The 21,505-nt window shown below is 41.2% G+C and overlaps 2 protein-coding genes across 2 annotated transcripts; one reads left to right on the top strand and one right to left on the bottom strand.

Moving 5' to 3' along the window:
- Positions 1–2,976: 2,976 nt before the first annotated feature.
- On the bottom strand, positions 2,977–7,388 carry LOC110544706 (PRAME family member 12-like). Its single transcript, XM_060378818.1, has 3 exons — positions 7,351–7,388; positions 4,319–4,909; positions 2,977–3,553 (listed from the first exon to the last, which is right to left on the bottom strand). Exons 1-3 carry the CDS (start codon positions 7,386–7,388, stop codon positions 2,977–2,979), a joined length of 1,206 nt encoding a protein of 401 aa, XP_060234801.1.
- A 7,342-nt stretch (positions 7,389–14,730) lies between these two features.
- LOC110543888 (preferentially expressed antigen in melanoma-like protein 7) lies at positions 14,731–18,879 on the top strand. The gene is made up of 2 exons (XM_060378817.1): positions 14,731–15,170; positions 18,309–18,879. Exons 1-2 carry the CDS (start codon positions 14,731–14,733, stop codon positions 18,877–18,879), a joined length of 1,011 nt encoding a protein of 336 aa, XP_060234800.1.
- The last annotated feature ends 2,626 nt before the right edge of the window (positions 18,880–21,505 follow it).

Genomic DNA, 21,505 nt, shown 5'->3' with positions numbered 1-21,505 from the left:
CCTGGATGTCTGCAGGCAGAAAAATAAAAATAGATCCATATATATCACCATGTACAAAACTAAAGTTGAAGTGGATCAAAGACTTTAACCTAAAACCAGACACACTAAATCAGTTACAAGAAAAGTGGGGAAGAGCCTAGAACTCATTGGCACAGGAGACAACTCCCTGAACAGAACACAAACAGCACAGGCTCTAAGACCAACAATCAATAAATGGGACCTCATGATATTGAAAAGCTGCTGTAAAGCAAAGGATACTGTCATCATAACAAAATGACAGCCTACAGATTGGGAAAAGATTTTCACCAACCTTAAATCTGACAGAGGGCTAGTATCCAGAATATATAAAGAACTCAAGAAGTTAAACAGCAAACAATCAAGTAATCCAATTATGAAATGGGGTACAGAGCTAAACAGAGAATTCTCAATAGAGGAATACTGAATGGCAGAGAAACACTTAAAGAAATGCTCGACATCCTTAGTCTTCAGGGAAATGCAAATCAAAACGACCCTGAGAGTTCACCTTACACCCATCAGAATAGTTAAGATGAAAAACTCAAGTGAGAACACATGCGGGAGACTTGTACAACCATTTTGGAAATCAACCTGGTGCTTTCTCAGACAACTGGGAATAGTGCTACCTGAAGGACATTTAGATTTATTTGTGATAGTCAGAATCTGGAAACAACCCCAATGCCCCTCAGTTGAGGAATGGATACAGATATTGTGGTACATTTACACAATGGAATACTACCCAGCAATTAAACACAAGGAAATCAAGAAATTTGCAGGCATATGGTGGGAACTAGGAAAGATCATCCTCAGTGAGCTATCCCAGTAGCAGAAAGATACACATGGTATATGCTTACTTATAAGTGGATAATAGACATATAATATAAGATAACCATACTAAAATCTGTACACCTAAAGAAGCTAAGGAAGGAGGACCCTAGGAAAGATGATTAATCCTCATTTAGAAAGGCAAATTGGATTGACATTGGAAGAGGGAGGAAAAAGGGAACAGGACAGGAGCGTTCCACAGAGGGCCTCTGAAAGATTCTACACAGCAGGGTATTAAAGAGATGCTGAGACTCATAGCCAAACTTTGGGCAGAGTGAAGGGGATTTTATGAAAGAAGGGGGAGATAGAAAGACCTGGAGGGAACTGGTGCTCCACAAGGAGAACAACAGAACCACAAAATCTGGGCCCAGAGGGCTTTTCTGAGACTTATACTCCAACCACAAACCATTCATGGAGATAATCTTAGAACCCTTGCACAGATATAGTCCATGGCATTTCAGTCTTCAAATGGGCCTCCTAGTAAGAGGAACAAGGGCTGTCTCTGACATAAACTCAGTACCTGACTCTATGACTACCTCCCCTGCTGGGTAGGGGGGCAGCCATACTAGGCCACAGGGGAAGAAAATGCTGGCAGTCCTGATGAGACCTAATAGGCTAGGGTCAGGTGGAAGGGGAGGCAGACCTCCCCTATCAGTGGACTAGGGAATGGGCAAGACAGGAGAAGAGGCAGGGAGGGTAGGATTGTGAGAGGACAAGGGGGAGAGCTACAGCTGGGATAAAAAGTGAAGAAATTGTAATAAATTAAAAAGTAATATTGAAAAGGGGGAAATATGGTTCCTATCATTCTGAGAAATAATCCATTGTATTTTATTTGACTTTCTTCTATAAATTCTTATGGATAACTATGGTAATAATTTTGAAAGGCACCCCTGACTCTGAAATAATTACAAACACATCATAGGTAAAACCACCTCAGAGTTCACTACCCACAATTCTTTTTCAACTATGGTTTTAATAAATGGTTGTTGCTGACGACAACAACAACAACAACAACAACAAAAACATGTTCTAGGTGTTCAATACATAATTCAATGGAGAAGTAAACAATTGAGAAATATATCATTTTATTGATATCTTATTTTACAGAAAAAGGGCATATAATGGCTAGGACAAGGGAGATTTTTCTTCTTATATACATCAATATAGAGACCACAACTGAAGACATAAAATAAACATCTTTTGTAAATAAAATATTTTCTGCAGGACAGGGACTTATGTGGTATCAGACACCTTTATATACACTATGGCTACTTCATAGAGTTTGGGAGTCCACAGGAATATGGTCCTAGAGACATGTGGCATGCGGGATGGATGTATTGGTTTGTGGTTATAGTCTCACCCAAACAAGATCAAGGTTAGCCCGGAGTACATGAGGCTTTCAACTAAAAAGGAAACTAGGTTTTAAGACTGGAAGGAAAATAAGCATTGAAAAGCCTGTTCACTCTTTCCTGTATTGTCTTCTCCTTCTCTTCAGTCACCTCTCATGGGTCCATGGTGCCTTATGGCTTGAGTGTACTGGATATTAATTGTCTGTGATCCATTAATACCCCCTTCATATTCACAGGAGCTGTGTCTATGTTGCTCACTTTAGCTTTAAGTTTTAGAGCATGTGAAAGAACCACACAAGACATTTGTAACTCTTGTGCAGGCAGGAAAAGGACATGAATCAAAGAAGTGTCACCGAAATTGTCATTTTTATGGATGACAAATTGGCCAGGAACTTTGTCTCACTCAATCTATATATATATATATATCAGTGTTTTTCCATCCATTGTGTCATGGAACCCTCCAGATCATGGCAATGAGGGTGATAACTGAAACAATAGCCAGGAGGTAGAACATCCAGGTTTACAGTTGCAGGACAAGGCCGCTGGCTACCCCGTCCTGACAGAACTTACTTATAAAGGCAAAACTTTCTTTCTGACTCATCAAAACCCCTGTTCCCAAAGTCCCATTGTTCTCAATGTTACCTGCTGTCTCCTATATCCAACTCAGCAAACATCATTTGGATTCTAAACTTGAACAGAGCCTGAAGCCACAAGCTCTGGACATCCAAAATGAGAGATGTGTCCCAAGCCTCCCACTGCTTCAAATGCAGAAGTTAGGTTTCTCTATTCACCGCTGCCTCCTCTGGCAAAGACACAGTCGGAATCCCTCGCCATAGACACAGCGCTCTCCACATCTAGGGCACATATGTGTAGCAAAGGAGATGCACTTGGGCTGCCGTATGGGCCTGAGTCTATCTATTTGCTCAGCACATAGTTGGGCAAATCTTTCTGTGGAGACATAACCGAAGTCATCATAGCACTCAAGAGGGGCAGGGTACTTTTCCACATTCATCTTGCTCAAGTTGGCTGTGTGCTGCAAAAGGTTCCTCAGGATGGGCATGGAGAAGTCATTGCAATAGAAATTGACCTTGGCCAGCTGGGAGCTCTTGCTGAGGGCAGGTATGAGCACAGTGAGATGAGAGTCCTTCATCCTACAACATTTCAAGTCCAGGGACTGCAAAGTGTCTGCCACCTTCTCTAGGAGGACTCGGAGAGGCATAAGTTCCAAAGCCTTTAAGGGCACACCTTTCATGTCCAGATGTTTCAGCTCAAAGAGCTTTGAACACTCAGAGAAGTAGTTCAGGTCTACCTGTGAAATGTCACAGTAAGTCATGGACAGGGTCTCCAACGGGGTCATCAGGCATCTAGGGATATAGACCAGGAGGTTAGTTCTGGAAAATGATGTTGGAGAGTATAGGATGGGATTTACACAGAGGTAGAAGCAGCCCAGTGACCCGAGGTAGATTCAAGGGCATCATTTTAGATGCTTCCTGTTGGAATCTCCTCTATCAAAACAAACTGACATTTCTTCTCTTGGCCTTACTCTCAAGCACAAAACCATTTCAGCCCATAAGCCCTGAAAACACACATACGGAGTTCCAAACCATGAAAGTCCTGGCAGGCTCTAGGGACACTTCTTGTGTGCTCACTGCACTCTATATTCCATCAGTCTGCACAGTCACACTTGTAGTAATTTAACATCCTCACTATCCCCATTGTCCCAGGCACTCATCTCTACTTAAGCTCAAAACCTGTCACCCATGGGAAATTTGGGGAGGCTGATGCTGCTCTCACAGACCTGAGTTCAGAGCTCGCCTCAACCACTGTGCTTGTGAGTCCACCAATTCCTCACTACACTCTCCCCTTCCTGTTCCCTTTCCATTGGATTGGGTGGGCACCATTCCAAGAATTACATCCCATCCTTACTGAAGCTGACCTTCAGTCTTCTGATTCTTGATAGCTTACTTGACACACTGATTCAATATACATAGAAACAACATATAACTTGTGTATTCTAGAGGCCTAAGTGTTTGTTCCCACTGATGTGCAGGCCTCATAAATGACTAATCCTTAAAACTAAATAGAAAGGTCAGCTCTGGTAGCTGACACAGCTCTCTATCCTTCCTTACCTGAGGAGCTGATTGATGCGGTCTCTGAGAAAGTAGACACTCTTTAAGGAGAGGTGCTGAAGACAGTTGAATCTGGAGAACTGAGAAATGAACTTGTGGATACACTTGTCTTCCCTGTCTGTTGTCCTGTTGCTAATCTTGAAGACATTCTTGGAGATGGGTGCCAGTAAGAGTTTGTGAAGATTTCTCATCTGGCCCAGGCAAGGAGCAAAGTCTGCCAGCATAAACACATTCCAGTGTGTGTTCAGTTCGAATTCTCGGATATGCTCTGGATGAAAAACATTCCGGACCTCTTTAATAATGTGGATAGGCTGAGCCCAGATAGTCATTTGTGGACAGCAGAACTGGATGGAGTCCTTTCTCTGCTGGGCCCACTGCAAGAAGCATGTTTGTTCTTCATCTACACGTGGCCTGAGGCAAAGGTCAGCTACCACCTTCAGGCACCTCCTCAGTGCATATCTGGGAAGGACCTTCACTACTTGCTGCTCATCTGTGGTCTCTGCTGAGCAACCACCATCCTCCGCATCAGCCCATATGCTCCAGAATTCATGGTGCTTCTTCCTCAGGTCGAGAACCTGAAGTTTTCCCCTCCTGTGGGTAAAACATGTCAAGTGTCAGCTACATGGCAAGACCCCACACTGACTCAGCATTTCCTCCACATCTCTAAACTCAGCTCTAACTCCTGCCAAGGTGGGTGTTTTTTCATCAGCCACTTCCCACCCTGCAGAAGCTTTCCCTTTGCTGCACAGATAGCCCTGGTAACTTTCCTTGCTCTAAGTAACTCAGTTTCCCCTTAGTCCCATTACTACTGATTGGGGCAGGCTGGAAGAGGAGAAGGACCTCCCTAAGCAGTGCACTTGGAAAGGCACAAGGAGGAGATGAGGGAGGGAGGGTAGAATGGGGAGGAAAAGAGGGAGGGGTCTACAGCTGGGAAACAAAATAAATAATGTGTGATGAATATTAAAAAAATAAAAAATGAATGAAATAAAATAACAAAAAATAAAAAAAACATGATAACAAATGTGTAAGATTTTATGTAAAATAGATACTTAATTACTTGTGATTCTGTATCAACATGTGCTTTCTACATTGAGGATCTTGTCGCCGGAAAAATGCATCAGCATTGAGAGCAGTAGATGCTCTTCCAAAGCATCCTGACTCAGAACCATAATGGGATCTGATGCCCTCTTTGGTCAAGCAGGCATGCATGCAAATAGAGCACTCATATACATAAAATACACACAAAACTAAATTTTCAACATTGACATTCCAGTGTTGTCCTTTCACTTCATCTATTGTGCAGGAGGTCAGATCCTGAATCCAAGGGCAAAGTAGGCTATTGCTCACCCCACACACCTGAAACATCCACATACTGTCTTCACTCTGCAGTGCCAGAATTAATGTCAGAGACACACCAGTGAGGCAAGCAACCTGCTCCTGAACAACATCTCTGCTTTAATTAACCAGTTCCTTTTTTATTTCCTTGAGAAACTGAGTTTTTATATCAAGAGCTTTAAAAATTGGACTTGGAAAGTGGCAGGGAGAAGCTGAGGGAGAGGGTGGAATTGGGAGGGCATAAGGGAGTGGATACAGCAGGGATACAGAGTTAATAAAATGTAAGAAATAATAACAAACAATAAAAAAAGAGGTTTAAATTTAGGTGTCTATGTAGGTGTATTGTGTTGATCTATGCATGTGAAAGGAGGGACACACACAGGCCAGGTTAACTGGGCCTATGACATGAATCCTGAGGCCCAGTTGAGAACCACCTGTTATGAGTACTGAAAGCAAAGTTTGGTCTTTGAAAATGCAAGCTGTGCTCTTGAGCTGTGAATGATTGTTCCAGTCTATCGGTTTTGTCTTTTTTCTTTAAGTGTCTTACTCTGTACTCTAGGCTGGCCTAGATGTGGCCCACCTTGGTGGAAAAATTTATGAATCTTCCCCTGTGCTGGGAAAGTTGGCAATACTGTCATCAATTTTTTCATGTTTACTTCTGTCCACAAAGAACCTGTTGAGGAGTCCTAAAATTCAGATTTTTTATGGAATTTAGACAACAACAATTACAGTTAAACAAAGAACCCAATTCTATGGGTTCAATAAATATTCCAAAGAAAAACAAAACAATAATAAATCATTTTGCTATTTTACTATACAGAAAAGGGGGAATATACTGGCCAGGCCTTGGAGATTTTTTTTTAAATACTTTCATACAGAGACAACTGAAGATGTAAATTATTTTGTAAAGTAAATGTTTTCTGTAGCAGAGGGATTTACATATTATTGAAAACCTTTATGTGCTATGACTATTTCAAAGAGTTTGTGGATCCAAAGGAACCCTACCCTATATACTTGTGGTATGCAAGCTGGATAGAGTGCTTTATGGTGGTAGTTTCACCCAAACAAAAAGATCAAGAGTTCACTGCCAGGCTACAATACATTTTTATTTATTGTTTTCAATAAAAATAAACACTTCTTTTTTGGGAGACAGAGATTCTCTGGGTAGCTGTGTCTGTCCTGGACTTACTTTATAGACCAGGTTGTCTTCAAACTCAGAGATCCACCTGTCTCTGTCTCCCTGATTGTCGGGATTGCAAGTGTGCACCACATTGCATAAGAGGAAAGAAAATTTTTAAGAGAAAAAAATTGTAAACCCTGTGAAAATGGATTTGCAGATATTTGAGAGCTGCCATGTAGATGCTGGGAAATGGAAATGGCTCCTTGTTAAGAGCAGCCAGTGCTCTTGACTGCTCAATCATTGCCTCAGGTATTTTCTTTGCTCTTCATTTATTGACAATAGATGTTTTTCATACAATACATTCTGATTATGGCCTCTTGTCAACCAGCTCCTCTGTGATCCTCCCCACCTTCTCTTCCATCCCAATTCCCACTGTCATCTCTTCCCTAAGAAGACAAACAGGCAACTAAAGAATAATAAGAAGGATCCAAGTGGTTGGAGAGATGGCTCAGTGGTTAAGAGCACTGTTTGTTCTTCCAGTAGTCCGGGGTTCAATTTTCAGCGACCACATGTTTACTGTGATCTGATTTCCTCTTCTATCAGGCAGATGTCCATGCAGAAATGCACTCACATACACAAAATAATTAAATCTTAAAAAAATGGAGAGAGAGGGAGGGAGCCAGGTGTGGTGACACACACCTTTAATCCCAGCACTCAGGAGGCAGAGTCAGGAGATCTCTGAGTTGATTCCAGCATGGTCTACAAAGTGAGTTCCAGGATAGCCAAAGTTACAGAGAGAAACCGTGTTTTGAAAGTCCAACACAAAACATAGAAACAGAATAGAATTATAAGAAAATAAAACAAAAACAAACAAATTGAGTAGGAGAAATAAATACACGAACAGACAAAAAAAATCAAGGATAGAGCATGAGGAGGTGGGCACAGTGACACTCTTTTGTAATCCCAGCACTCAGGGAGACAGAGACACTCAGATCCCTGTGAGTTTAAAGCCAGTCTGATCCAGGGCAGTCAAGGCTACACAGAGGAGCCCTGTCTTAAAAATAAAAAAATGAATCATTTAGATGCAGATGGAGGACACTTTGGCACATACACGAATCCCATGAAAACAAAACTGGCTTTCTCTGCCTCATGTTCTTTCCCTTTCACTCATTTTTGTCATTTACCTCTGGGGGGGTGGAGGGACACCACACCATTCCCCTATTTCTTCTCTCCATTCACTCTTCTTCCCATTTCCTCTCCTTATACAAAAACAATAATTAAATAAATAAATAAGAAGAAACAACAATAACAGAAAAATCACAAAATTGGTAGACATAATATACAAGCAAAGTAATATAAAAGTAATATAAAAAGTAAAGAAAAATCCTGATAAAACATTATGAGACCAAGAACTTCCAAAGATGCCACTGAGTTCATTTTGTGTTGGTCACTGGGCCTGTTGTACAGAGTGACATTTGTACTCTTGGGGAGACTCCATTTGAGGGAACTCCATTCCCATTTGCAATAGCTTATCCCTAGCTTCTGGGTTAGGGATGGGAGCTTGTGTCCACTCCTCTCCACATTGACACCTCATGTGGTACAGACCCTTGCAGGCCCTGTGCATGCTGCCTCAGTCTCTCTTGGTTCATATGTGCAGTCTTCTGCTGGGTTTAAGAAAGCCTGTTTTCCTTGGTGTACTCCATTCCATCTGGTTCTCACAGTCTTTCTTCCTCCTTTTTCACTGGGTTCCCTGAGCCCTGAGGGGAGGATTTGACAGAGAAGTCCCAAATAGGATAGTGTGTTCATGATCTCTCTCTCTTTTCCAGCCTCATCATTCTCTCTCCATTTGTGTGTGTGAGTACTTGTGTACATGTCCACATGAACATAATTGTGCCCATTAAATCCAGGAATGGTCAATAGATTCCTTTACAGTCAAGTTATAGGATATTTCACATCACCGCCATACATGCTGGGCAGTGAACTTCAGCATTTTGCAATAGCAGGATGTTCTCCTAGACACTGAGCATCGCTCCATTTCAGGTGATCCTCCTTTTCTGAAATTTTACTGAACTTCCTGAGAAAAACCAGTGAAATCTCCCTCCCTGATACACTTTGTGAAATGTTGTGAGAAAGTAAAGTGCAACCCCAATTTCCAATTATAGCCAATGAAGACATTGAACTTTTGAGCCCTGTATACTTAAACTCTCACATTCTCAGAGGATAGGCATGTTCCAACAAGTCTAGATCAGGTCTAGATGTCACCTATCGTTTTGTGAATGCCAAGAAAGGATTTTACTACCTAAATTCCTTGCACAGAAAGCCCTGCCAAATATTGTTATGACCTGCTTACACTCTAAAGCCCCTCTGCAGAGACCTACTTTAGTCCTTAGCATGATTGTGGCTCCTCAGTTAACTCTTGCTGTCACCTTTAGCATATCAGAAGCCATTTTGTCTTCAAGTCTCCATTTTGATTGTAAGGTGAAATTAAGACCAAATTCTCAATCCCTCCATGCCTGACACCAGAATACAATTCAGTAGTTTGTACTTGCTGCTTAGGATCAAACAATAGATGGCAAATGCATGTTCTGCTTGTGTTAAAGATTACAACAGCCTGGTATATTCCTTATTTCCAGATGGCTGGAAAGCACTCATGACATCCCCTACCCTAATCCTAGCCAATTAGCTTAAAGTGCTTTGTCTAGCCTCCTAGATAAAATGCCATACACTTGGAACATAATTGATTATGTTTAGCTGGTCAAAATGATGTAATCTGAGTGTGGTGTTGGAATGGTCACTGTGTGGCTATTCCTGAAGTAATAACATTATTAATGGATGTAAGCTATCCTCCTGCCTCAGCCTCTGAGTAGCTACCAAACAGGAAGATTGGCAAAGCATCAAGCTCAGCTCTTGATTCTAGAATAGACAAATAAGTTTATATTTTCAGGATTAAGTTAACAGTCCCCCACTCTGCTGACTCACACCCTGAACCATGCTGGTCACAAATGTATAAACACTGCCAGGGTAGTTGATTCACATAGTAATCCTCCCTACAGGAAGGCTGAAGCAGGAGGATCCCTGTGAATTGGAATTCCAAATTAACCTTACCTACATAGCAAAGTTGTCAGAACACAATTCAAAACCAAGGAGAACAAGAGCAAATAGAAGAGTAAATAAACAAGCAAGCATATCATAAAATTCAAGGTGAGGGAACTAGTCAGTAAACAGACTCATAATTTTCTTCCTGTTATGTTTTGGTTGTTTGCATTGACACAGAAATCTTGATTCAATCTAGGAATGGGAAAATCCAAGGTGGGATTAAATGTCTGGACTCAAATATACAAGCAGATGGCAGCTTGTGGTTGGGGGGTGGGACTGCAAAAGGGAGGGACATAGCGGGGTGGTATATACAGGCTGCAGGGAAGGCAGAGGAGTCGTTCCCTCTGGGATGAAGACTGTGAACACTGTGGTGACAGCCTGGCTCTCCTGGTATCCAGAGACCGTGTGTTCATCAGTGCTCAGAACAGGTAAGTCACTTTGATCCAAAGGGCCCAGGAGCCCTGAAATAGAGAGGGTAGGCCCAAGATGGGAAAGTCATTTATGTATTCATTTGTTTATTTATTTACATAAGTTTCTAAAGGAATTTTTCTGGATGTATCTTTTTTAAAACTACTTTTAAAATTGTTAATATTTTTATTGATTGGGCAATTTCATATCATTGAACCCTGAGCACACTGACATTTCATTTCACTCAGGTCAACCACCCCAAGTATCAACAACCAAAAAATGTAAAAGAAGAAATTCAGTGTGTGTTGCCAAACTGTTCAGAAAGTTGTCTCCTGTGCCAATAAGGTCAAGGCTCTTCCCCACTTTTTCTTCTATTGATTTAGTGTGTCTTGTTTTATGTTGAGATCTTTGATCGACTTGGCCTTGAATTTTGGGTATGGTGATAAGTATGGATCTAGCTGCATTTTCTATATGTAGACATCCAGTTAAACCAGCACCATTTGTTGAAGATGCTGTCATTTTTTCCATTGTATGATTTTGACATCTTTGTCAAAAATCAGGTGTCCACAAACATGTGGGTTTGTTTCTGGTTCTTCTATTCATTTCCATTGATCTACCAATCTGTTTCTATGCCAGTACCATGCCATTTTTATTACTGTTGCTCTATAGTACAGCTTGAGATCAGGAATGGAGATACCTCTAGAAGATCTATTATTGTATAGGATTGTTTTAGTGATTCTGGGTTTCTTGTTTTTCCCTATGAAGTTGAGAATTTTTCTTTCAAGTTCTGTAAAGAACTATGTTGGTAACTTGATAGGAATGTATTAAATCTATATATTGCTTCAGAACATGTATTTTTATTTTTATTTTTTAATATTAGTAACAGTTTTTAACTTTGTATTTCAGAACATAGTTTTTTTTAAAGAAGTTATTTCTTTTTATTTTGTGTGCATTGCTGTTTAGACTGCATGTTTGTCTGTGTGAGGGTGTTGGATTCTGGAACAGTAGTTACAAACAGTTGTGAGCTGCCCTGTGGGTGCAGTGACTAGAACCTGGGTCCTCTGCAAGAGCATTCAGTGCTCTTAACTGCTGCACCACATCTCCAGCCCTCTGCCTCCATTTGTAGTATGAAGCTTCTCCCTGTCAAGCTCCCATTCTTGGTGGCATCATCTCTACACAATGTGCCAACCTAGTCTTTCCTGATTTCCTTCTTAAGATTTACATGATAGATGTTGGAGAGATGGCTCAGCACTTAAGAGCACTAGCTGCTCTTCCAGAGGACACAGGTTCATTTCCCAGCATAAATATGACAGCCCACAACTATCTGTAACTCCAGTTCCAGGGGATCCAACACTTTCACAGAAACATACATGTAGAAAAACCACCAATGCACATAAAATACAATGTAATAAATTATATAAAAATTAAAAAACAGATCTATGTAATGTTTGAACTATTTCTTTTTAAAAACTTTAACCTTGGCATAATGACACATGCCTTTAATCTCAATACTGGTCAAGGCGAGCTCAGGTAGATCTCTGTGAGATTGAGCATAGCCTGGTCTACAGAGAAAGTGTGTCTCAAAAAAACAAAACAAAACAAAACAAAACAAAACAAAGCCAAACAATCAGTGTGTACCATGGAGTATTATGTGTGTCTTCTCGAGGTCAGAAGTTAGCTTCAGAAAATGGGGTTGCAGATATCTGAGAGCTGCCTCATCAGTCATCTCTCCAGCCCTTTCTCCTTGCACTTTGTTTATTGAAAATATATATTTTTTCATACAGTACATTCTGATTATGGCTTCTTCTCTACTGGCTTCTCTGTGATGCTGCCTACGTTCTCTTCCATCCCAATCCACAATCTCGTCTCTTCCCTTAGAAGACAAACAGGCACCAAAGAATAATAAGAAGGAGCCGGGGGTTTGGAGAGATGGCACAGTTGTTAAGAGCACTGTTTGTTCTTCCAGAGGTCCTGGGTTCAATTCTCAGCATCCACAAGAAGGCTCACAACCATAATGTGATCTGATGCCCTCTTCTATCATGCTGATGTACATGCAGAGGAGCATTCACAAACATAAAATAATTAAATCTTAAAAAGGGGAAAGAGAGAGAGAGGGAGCCAGCTGTTGTGGTACATGCCTTTAATCCCAGCACTCAGGAGAAAGAGTCAGGAGATCTCTGTGAGTAGAGTCCATCGTGGTCTACAAAGTGAGTTCTAGGACATGCAGAGTTATACAGAGAAACCTTGTCTCAAAAAACTAACCCACAAAGAAACAAACAAACAAACAAAAAACAATACCAGAAATAGAATTATAAGACAAGAAAACAAAAACAAACAATTCAGAATAAGTGAAAATAGACAAACCAATACAGAAAATAATCCAAAGATAAAGCATGAGGAGTTGGCCTGGTGGCACTCTTCTGTAACCCAGCACTCAGGGAGACAGAGGCAGGCAGATCTGTGAGTTTGAGGCCAGCCTGAGGCCAGGGCAGCTAGCAGATTTGGCTCACATAGTAATTCTCCCAGCAGGAACCCTTAGGCAAGAAGATCCCTGTGAATTGGAATTCCAAGTTATCCTTACCTACAGAACAATGTTGTCAGAACACAATCCAAAAGCAAGGACAACAAGAGCAAATAGAAGAGTAAATAAATAAGCACCAAACCATAAAAATTGAAGGTTAGGGAATTAGTCAGTAAGTGGACACATGATTTTCATCCTATTCTGTTTTTATTGTGTTTGCATTGACACTGAATGCTTGAGTCAATCTAGAGAATGGGAACACCCAAGGTGGGATTAAGTGTCTGGACTCAAATATGCAAGCAGATGGCAGCTTGTGGTTGGGAGGTGGGGCTGCAATAGGGAGGGGCTGAGTAGGGTGGTATATAAAGGCTTCAGGGAGACAGGAGTCATTCCCTCAGGGATGTGAAGACTGTAGTCTTAGCCTGGCTCTGCTAAGATCCAGAGACCCTATGCTCATCAGTGCTCAGAACAGGTAAGTCACTTTGATCCAAAAGGCCAGGGTCCCTCAAAGTAGAGAGGTTTGGCCCAAAGTAGGAAAAGTCGGTTATTTATTTATTTGTTCATTTATTTATTTATTTATGTTTCTAAAGGCTTTATATTTCTGAATGTGTAGAATTTAAAACTACCTTTTAAATTTGTAATGATTTTATTTATTATTGGGGAATTTCACATCATTGAACCCTGAGCACACTCACTTCCCAGTCTACCCAGGTCAACCTCCCCACTTGCCACCAACCAAAATAATAATAATAATAGTAATTATAATAATAATGATAATAATAATAATAATAATAATAATAATAAAGGATGTTCAGTTTGTGTGGCCAATATACTCACTTGAATGAGAGCAAACTTCAGGTGGCCAGCCTCTTAGAGAAACATGACTCCTTTCTCACCTGCCATCAGCCAGGTGCCATCCCCTGAGGGTGGCTACATTTCTTCATCCTTTCTACAATGTTGATTAGTTGTTTTTAGGACAAGATTGTTCTTTCCTGTCTATTCAGATGAACCTACTGAAGAAGATTGGATTTAAGTTCAACTTTATATAATGCAGGATGGAGTATCAACCCCATTTCTAGGAGTATGAAAGTTTTTCACAGGCAGATTCTATATTTTAGAAAAAAATTTTTCAAGATGGGTGTGTAAACTTCCATGCTCTGTGCTTAGGGACTTGTCATATGATCTGTGTCTGGTTGGCACACAAAGATAGTACTCAGCATTCAGACTTCTAGGGGCCCTGCCCAGTGGGGATGGGATTGAGTGGGGCATTGGTTAGGGTTGGAAGGATGACTGAAGAATGTGTAACCCTGGGTGTACCTGTCAGAGGCTCCTCGTGCTGTCCATGACAGAGTTTGTTTTGAGACTTAAAGTGAGGACAATGGATTAAGTTGACGTCTCCACCAAGGACAGAGCAGTAACCTTGCCTGACCTTGAGAGGTTCCTGTGATGGTGAGGGGTCTTTTTAAACTTGATGCTGACAATATATTTTTCTCTAAATGCCTCCCCAGGATCCTTCTGACTGAAGACCTTCCAGGATGAGTGCTCAGACACCACCCACACTCCTGAAGCTGGCAAGGCAGGCTCTGCTGAGAGATGAGACTTTGGACATGTCAGCTCTGGACAAACTGCCCATGGAGCTCTTGCCAGCACTATTCAAGGAGGCCTTGACTGGCAGACACACTACAACTGTGAAGGCAATTGTGGCAGCCTGGCCTTTACCCTGTCTCCCTGTGGGGTCATTGATGAAGACTGCTGACTTGGAAACCTTCTAGGCAGTTCTAGCAGGAGTAGACACCTGGCTGCAAAGAAAGTTTTACCCCAGGTAAGTAATAAGCAAGTACTGTAGAATGGAGCCCATAGATAAGAGGGAAGAGATTGTGGGTTTAGGGATATGGCTTCCACATGAGGCTTCTGATAGATCACTGGATAGAGATGCAGGGCCCTTGGAAGCTGTTCTTTGCTTTTCTTAAGGAGTTTGACTATGATCAGAGTTTGGAGATGCATGCAGACAGTGAAATGAGGCTTCCCTGGTGTTCCCACAATCAGATCTGGGCTCTGCCTGTCTATGTTATCCGAGAGGTCTTGAATGTCTTCCATCTGGAGTACATTGAGGAATTGGAACTGAACATGCTCAGTTGGGATTTGTTAAAGCTGTTACAACTTGCTCCCTACCTGGCCCAGATGAGAAATCTTCGCAAACTCTTGCTGGCCTATATCTTCAAGATTGTGTTCATGATTGGCAACAGAACAACAGACAGAGAAGAGAAGTGTTTCAGGAATTTCATTTCTCAGTTTTCCAAACTCAAATGTCTCCAGCACCTCTCCATGAATGGCATGTACTTTCTTAGAGACCGCCTGAAACAGGTTCTTGGGTAAGTAAGTGTGAGGGCTGGGTCAGCTGCCAGAGCAGACATTTCTTCATAATTTTAAGGATTAGTGGTACATGATGCCTGCCTGTCACTGGGTAGAATATTTAGGCTGCTTTAGAATATGAAGGTCATGTATTATTTCCATGTATAATGAATCATGGTGTCAAATGCCCAGTCATGAATCAAAGGCCTGAAGGTCAGATCTAGTAAGGATGGGTTGTAATTCTTCTTGGAATCATGCCCACCAATCCAATGGAAAGGAAACAGGAAGGGGAGAATGTAGTCAGGATTCAGGGGACTCACCAACACAGTGTGGAAGTGAGCTCTGTGCTCAGATCTGTGAGAGCAGCCTCAGTCTGTCCCGAATTTCACATGGTTTAAATGCTTTGAGCCCAAGTAGAGCTGACTGCATGGAACAATGTGGCTAGTGTGAATTTTAAATGTTATTAAGAGTGACTGTGTAGAGGCATTGATGGAATGCAGAGTGCAGTGAGCTCACAAAAAGTATCCCTAGAGCCTGCCAGGACTTTCATGGGTTGGAAATTCCTCTCTTTATCTTCTATTATTATTATTATTATTATTATTATTATTATCATTATCATTTACAGTTTATTCATTCAGTTTGTATCCTGTTTGCAGTATCCTCTCTCATCTCTCCTGAATCTCACCCTCCATCTTTCTTTCTTACCATCCTCTTCTTCTAGTACCTTGAAAAAGGGACTCCTCCCCTCCTATAAGACCCTAGCCTATCAAGTCTCCTCAGGAATGCCTGGATCCTCTTCCTCTGTGGTTTGGTAAAGCCACCCTGCCAGGGCAAAATGATCAAACAACAGGCAACCAAGTTCATGTCAGTGGCAGCTGCTGCTCTTCTTATTAGTGGACTCACTTGGGACTGATCTGTCTGTGGGCTACATCTGAGCAGGGGGTCTAGGTCTTCTCCATGAATGGTCCTTGGCTAGTGCATCAATCTCTGTAGGCTCCCCTGGGCCAAGAGTTTTGGGTTCTGTTGTTTTCCACTCGGGGCTCCTGTGCAATCTGAGTCTATCCCACCATCTTGCAAAAGACTCCCTGTTGTCTGCCCAAATAGTGGCTGTGTGTTTCTATATCTGCTTTGATCCCATGGTGAGTGGAGTCTTTCAGAGGACATCTATGGTAGCCTCCCTTCCTCTTTTCTTTCTTCAACTGCTTCCAGTCTCTGTATTTTTGCCCTTCTGGGTGAGATTTAAGCATCCTCACTAGGTTCCTCCTTGTTTAGCTTCTTCAGGTCTATAGATTTTAGTATGTTTATTTGTATTACATAAATAATATCTGCTTATAAGTGAGTATATACCACTTATCTTCTGGGTTACCCCAGTCAGGATGACCTTTTCCAGTCCATCCACTTGCTTGCAAATTTTGTAATTTCTCTATCCATTCTTTGGTTGGGGGATATCTAGGTTGTTTGCAAATTGTGTTTATTACAAATAAAGCTGTTATAAACATAAACATAGTTGATCAAAGGCCTTTGTGTGGTGGAGCATCTTTCAGGTGTATGCCCAGGAGTGGTATAACTGGTTCTTGAGGAAGGGCTATTTTCACTTTTCTAAGAAAGTGCCAGATTGATTTCCAAAGTGGTTGTACAGGTTTGTGCTCCCACGAGCAATCGAGATGAGGGGAGTTCTCCATTCTCCACATCTCTCCAGCATGTGCTGTTACTTGAGTTTTTGATCTTAGCCATATCTGACAAGTATGAGATGGAATCTCAGAGTCATTTTAATTTCCATTTTCCTGATTACTAAAGATGTGAAGCATTTCTTTAGGTGTTTCTCTGCCATTCAGTATTTCTCTGTTGAGAATTCTCTGTTTAGCTCTGTACCCCATTTTACATTCTTATTTGATTTCTTGGTATTCTTCTTCTTACGTTCTTTATATATTCTACATATTAGGCCTCTGTCAGATGTACGGTTGGTGAAGATTATTTCCCAGTCTGTTGTCTGCTGTTTGTTCTATTGACAGTGTCCTTTGCCTTACAGAACTTTTCAGTTTCATGAGGTCCTGTTTATTGATTGTTGATCTTATAGCCTGAGCTGTTGGTATTCTGTTCAGGAAATTATCTTTTGTGTCAATTAGTTCAAAGCTCTTCCCCAATTTTTCTTCTAGTAGATTTAGTTTGGTCTGGTTTTATGTTGAGATCTTTGATCCACCTGGACTTTACGGATCTATTTGCATTTTTCTATATTTAGTCATCCAGTTGGATCAGTACCATCTGTGGAAGATGCTGTCTTTTTTCCATTGTAGGTTTTTTTTTTTCTTCGTCAAAAATCAAGCATCTATTGGTGTGTGGTTTTATTTCTGAGTCTTCCATTCAATTCCATTGATCCACCAGTCTGTTTCTATGCCTGTCCCAGGCAGGTTTTATTAATGTTGCTCTATAGTACAGCATGAGATCAGGGATAGAGTTACCTCCAGATGATCTTTTATTGTACAGGATTTTTTTAGCTATTCTGGGTTTTTGTTTTGGTGAGACTTATTCTTTCAAGGTCTGAAGAATTGTGTTGGTATTTTGATAGGAATTGCATTGAATCTACTCACAGATGCTATGATAGTATACATGAGTGACCCCAAAAATCTTCCATAATCCTGTAGCTGATAACACCATCAGCAAGGTGGCTGGATACAAAATTAACTAAAAAAGAAAATCAGTAGCCTTGCCATATACAAAAGACAAACAGAAAGAGACAGAAATTAGTAAAGCAACACCCTTCACAATAGCCACAAAAAAAGAATATAAAGTGTCTTGGTGTAACTCTAACCAAGCAATTTGAAGACTTATATGAAAAACTTTAAGTCTCTGAAGAAAGAAATTGAAGAAGATATCAAAAAAAAAAAGGAAAGATCTCTCATACTCATGGTTTGGAATTTCTTGTGAGTGCTTTCTTGGCTTATGGGCTGAACTGGTTTTCTGCTTGAGAGAGAGGCCAGGAGATGAAGTGTCAGCTTGTCTTGAGTGAGCAGATTCCAACAGGAAGCATCTTAGAGAATAACCTTGGTATTTGTTCAAACTGACCTTGGGACACTGGGTTCCTTCTACCTCTGTGTAAATGCTACCCCAAAATCCACAACACCATTTTCCAGAATTATCCTCCCGGTCTATATCCCTAGGTGCCTTATGACTCCATTGGAGACCCTGTCCATCACCTACTGCAGCATTTCACAGTCAGACCTGAATGACTTCTCTGGGTGTCCGAAGCTTTTTCAGCTGAAACTTCTGGACATGAAAGGTGTGCGCTTAAAGGCTTTGGATCTTATGCCTCTCCAAGTCCTCCTAGAGAATGTAGCAGACACTTTGCAATCCCTGGACTTGAAGGTTTGTAGGATGAAGGACTCTCATCTCGCTGTGCTCATACCTGCCCTCAGCAAGTGCTCCCAGCTGGCCAAGGTCAGTTTCTATGACAACGACTTCTCCATGCACAACCTGAGGAACCTTTTGCAGCACACAGCCAACATGATCAAGATGAATGTGGAACAGTACCCTGCCCCAATGGAGTGCTATGCTGAGTTGGGTTATATCTCCACAGAGAGATTTACCCAACTCTGTGCTGAGCAAGGAGATAGACTCAGGGCCATAAGACAGCCCACGTACATCTCCTTTGCTACAAATATGTGCCCTAGATGTGAAGAGCATTGTGTCTATGGCCAAGGATTCAGACTCTGTCGTTGCCAACAGAGGTGACAGTAAATAGGTAAACAGGATTTCTGGATCAGGAGAAATGAAAGGCTTCGGGCCCTTCTCTCATGCTGGGGACTTAGACTTCAGACACACTTTATATTTTTGGAAACAATAAATGTTTAGTGAGTTGGATTTAGGAGGCTGAATTGACATGGAGAACAATGCAATTGTGGGAGCAGAGGATCTTGTGGAGTGAGAAAGACCACTTTATATTTATAAGTCACTTCTGTCAGGACAGGATAACCAGTGGCTTTGTCCTGCAGCTGTAAACCTGGATGTTCTCCATCTGGGGTCATTTTCAGTTATCGTCCTCACTGCCAGGTTCATGGTCAGGGTGGATGAGTGACTCCACAAGCCCAGTGGAAAAACACCACTCTTTAATGAGTGAGGCAAAGGTTCAGGTCATCCATAAAACTAAAGTTTTGGTGATAACTTCTTTCATTCCTGTCTTTTGCCTGTGTGTTAGTTACAACCTTTTTGTGTAGCTTTTCATTTACGTGTACAAAAATTTTAATGTAAAGTGAGCAACATAGCACACATCTTATGAATAAAGTTTTAATGAATCACAGACAATTGATATCCAGTACACTCAGGCCAGTAGACACTATGGGCCCATGAGAGATGACTGAAGGGCAGGAGAAGACAACACAAGAGAAAATGAACAGGATGTACAATTTTTTTCTTTTAAAAATTGTGTTTCCTGGCATGCAATGTTGTGCACACTTGCCATCCCCGCACTCGGGGAGACAGAGACAGGCAGATATGAGTTTGAAGAAATTCTTGTCTATAAAGTAAGTCCAGGACAGTCACGGCTACCCAGAAAAACTCTGTCTCAGAAAAAAAAAATGTTTTTATTTGTATTTACTAGAATAAATACAAATATATGTAGCCTGGCATTGAACTCTTGATCTTTTTGTCTGGGTGAGACTACCACCATAAACCACTCTATCCAGCCTGCATGCCACATGTCGTTAGGGCCATTTTACTTGTGAGTCAAAAACTCACTAAAATAGCCATAGTATATAAAGTTTTCCAATAATATGTAATTCTCTCTGCTGCAGAAAACATCTATTTTTCAAAATAACTGTATTTTACATCTTCAGTTGTCTGTACAAATATATTTAAGGAAAAAATTCCCTGGGCCTAGCAGTTATATGCCGCCTTTTTTGTATAGTAAGATAGCAAAATGATGTATTATTGTTTCATACTTTATTGGAATATTCATAGAACACATAGAACATGGGGGTTTTTTGTTTGTTTAACTGTCATTGCTGTTGTCTAAATTTATAAAGTATGTAAATTTGAGGACTCCTCACAGATGCTCTCTAGACAGAATAAAAATGAACAAATTGATGATAGTATTGCCAACTTTCCAAACAGTGCTGTAGGTGGATAAATTTCTCCAACCAGGTGGGCCACATAGAGACATCTAGCCCAGTCAAGAGTACAGAGAAAGTCAATGTCTTAAAAAAAGAAACAAAAACAAACAAACAAACAAACAAACACAACCCATCCCATAGACTGAGAGCGATGGTTCACTGCTCAGGAGCACAGGCTGATTTTTCAGAGGACAAAACTTTGCTTTCAGTACTCATATCAGGTGGTTCTTAACTGGGACACAGGCTTCATGTCATAGGCCCCCGTATCCTGGCCTCCTGGCCTGTATGTGTCCCTCCCTTCACATGTACAAATCCATACAACACACATACATAGACACTGAATTTGACATAAATATGGGATAAACCTACTAAAATCTGTACACCTAAAGAAACTAATCAAGAGGGAGGACTCTTGCTAAAATGCTCAATGGCAAAGAGAAAGGCAAAGAGAATGGACATCACAAGAAGGAGAAAAGAGGGAACAAATAAGGAGTTTGATTCAGAGGACCTCTGAAAGGCTCTACCCAGCAAGGTATTAAAGCAGATGCTAAGATTCATAGCCAGAATTTGGGCAGAGTGCAGGGAATCTTATGAAAGAAGGGAGAGATAGAAAGACCTGGAAGGGATAGGAGCTCCACAAAGAAAGCAACAGAACCAAACAATCTGGGCCCAGGAATCTTTTCTGAGACTGATACTCCAACCAAGGACCATGCATGGAGATAACCTAAGACCCCTGCACAGATGTAGCCCATCAGAGTCCAGTATCCAATTGGGTTCCATTGTAATAGGAACAGGGACTGTCTCTGACATGAACTGATTGGCCTGCTCTTTAATTACCTCCCCATGAGGGGGAAGCAGCATTACCAGGCCACAGAAGAAGACAATGCAGCTACTCCTATGAGACCTAATTGACTAGGATCAGAACAAAGGAAAAGAAGACCTCCCCTATCAGTGGACTTGGGGAGGGGCATGCATGCAGAGGGTGGAGGAAGGGAGGGAACCACAGGTGGGATACAAAGTGAATAAAGTGTAATTAATAAAGAATTTTTAAAAAATGAAAAAAAAACAGTTTCACAAGGAAATAAAAAAGGAACTAATTAATAAAAGCAGAGATGTTGTTCAGGAGCAGGTTGCTTGCCTCATTCCTATGCTTCCATGACATTAATTCTGGCCCTGTGCAGTGAAGACAGTATGTGGACTTTTCAGGTGTGTGGGTTGAGCAATAGCCTACTTTGCCTTTGGCTCCAGGG

The sequence above is a fragment of the Meriones unguiculatus genome, chromosome 3 (genome assembly GCF_030254825.1).
Source record: "Meriones unguiculatus strain TT.TT164.6M chromosome 3, Bangor_MerUng_6.1, whole genome shotgun sequence".
Taxonomy (NCBI): Eukaryota; Metazoa; Chordata; class Mammalia; order Rodentia; family Muridae; genus Meriones; species Meriones unguiculatus.
The sequence above is the reverse complement of the archived record's forward strand: the minus strand, read 5'-3'. Positions and strand labels throughout refer to the sequence as shown.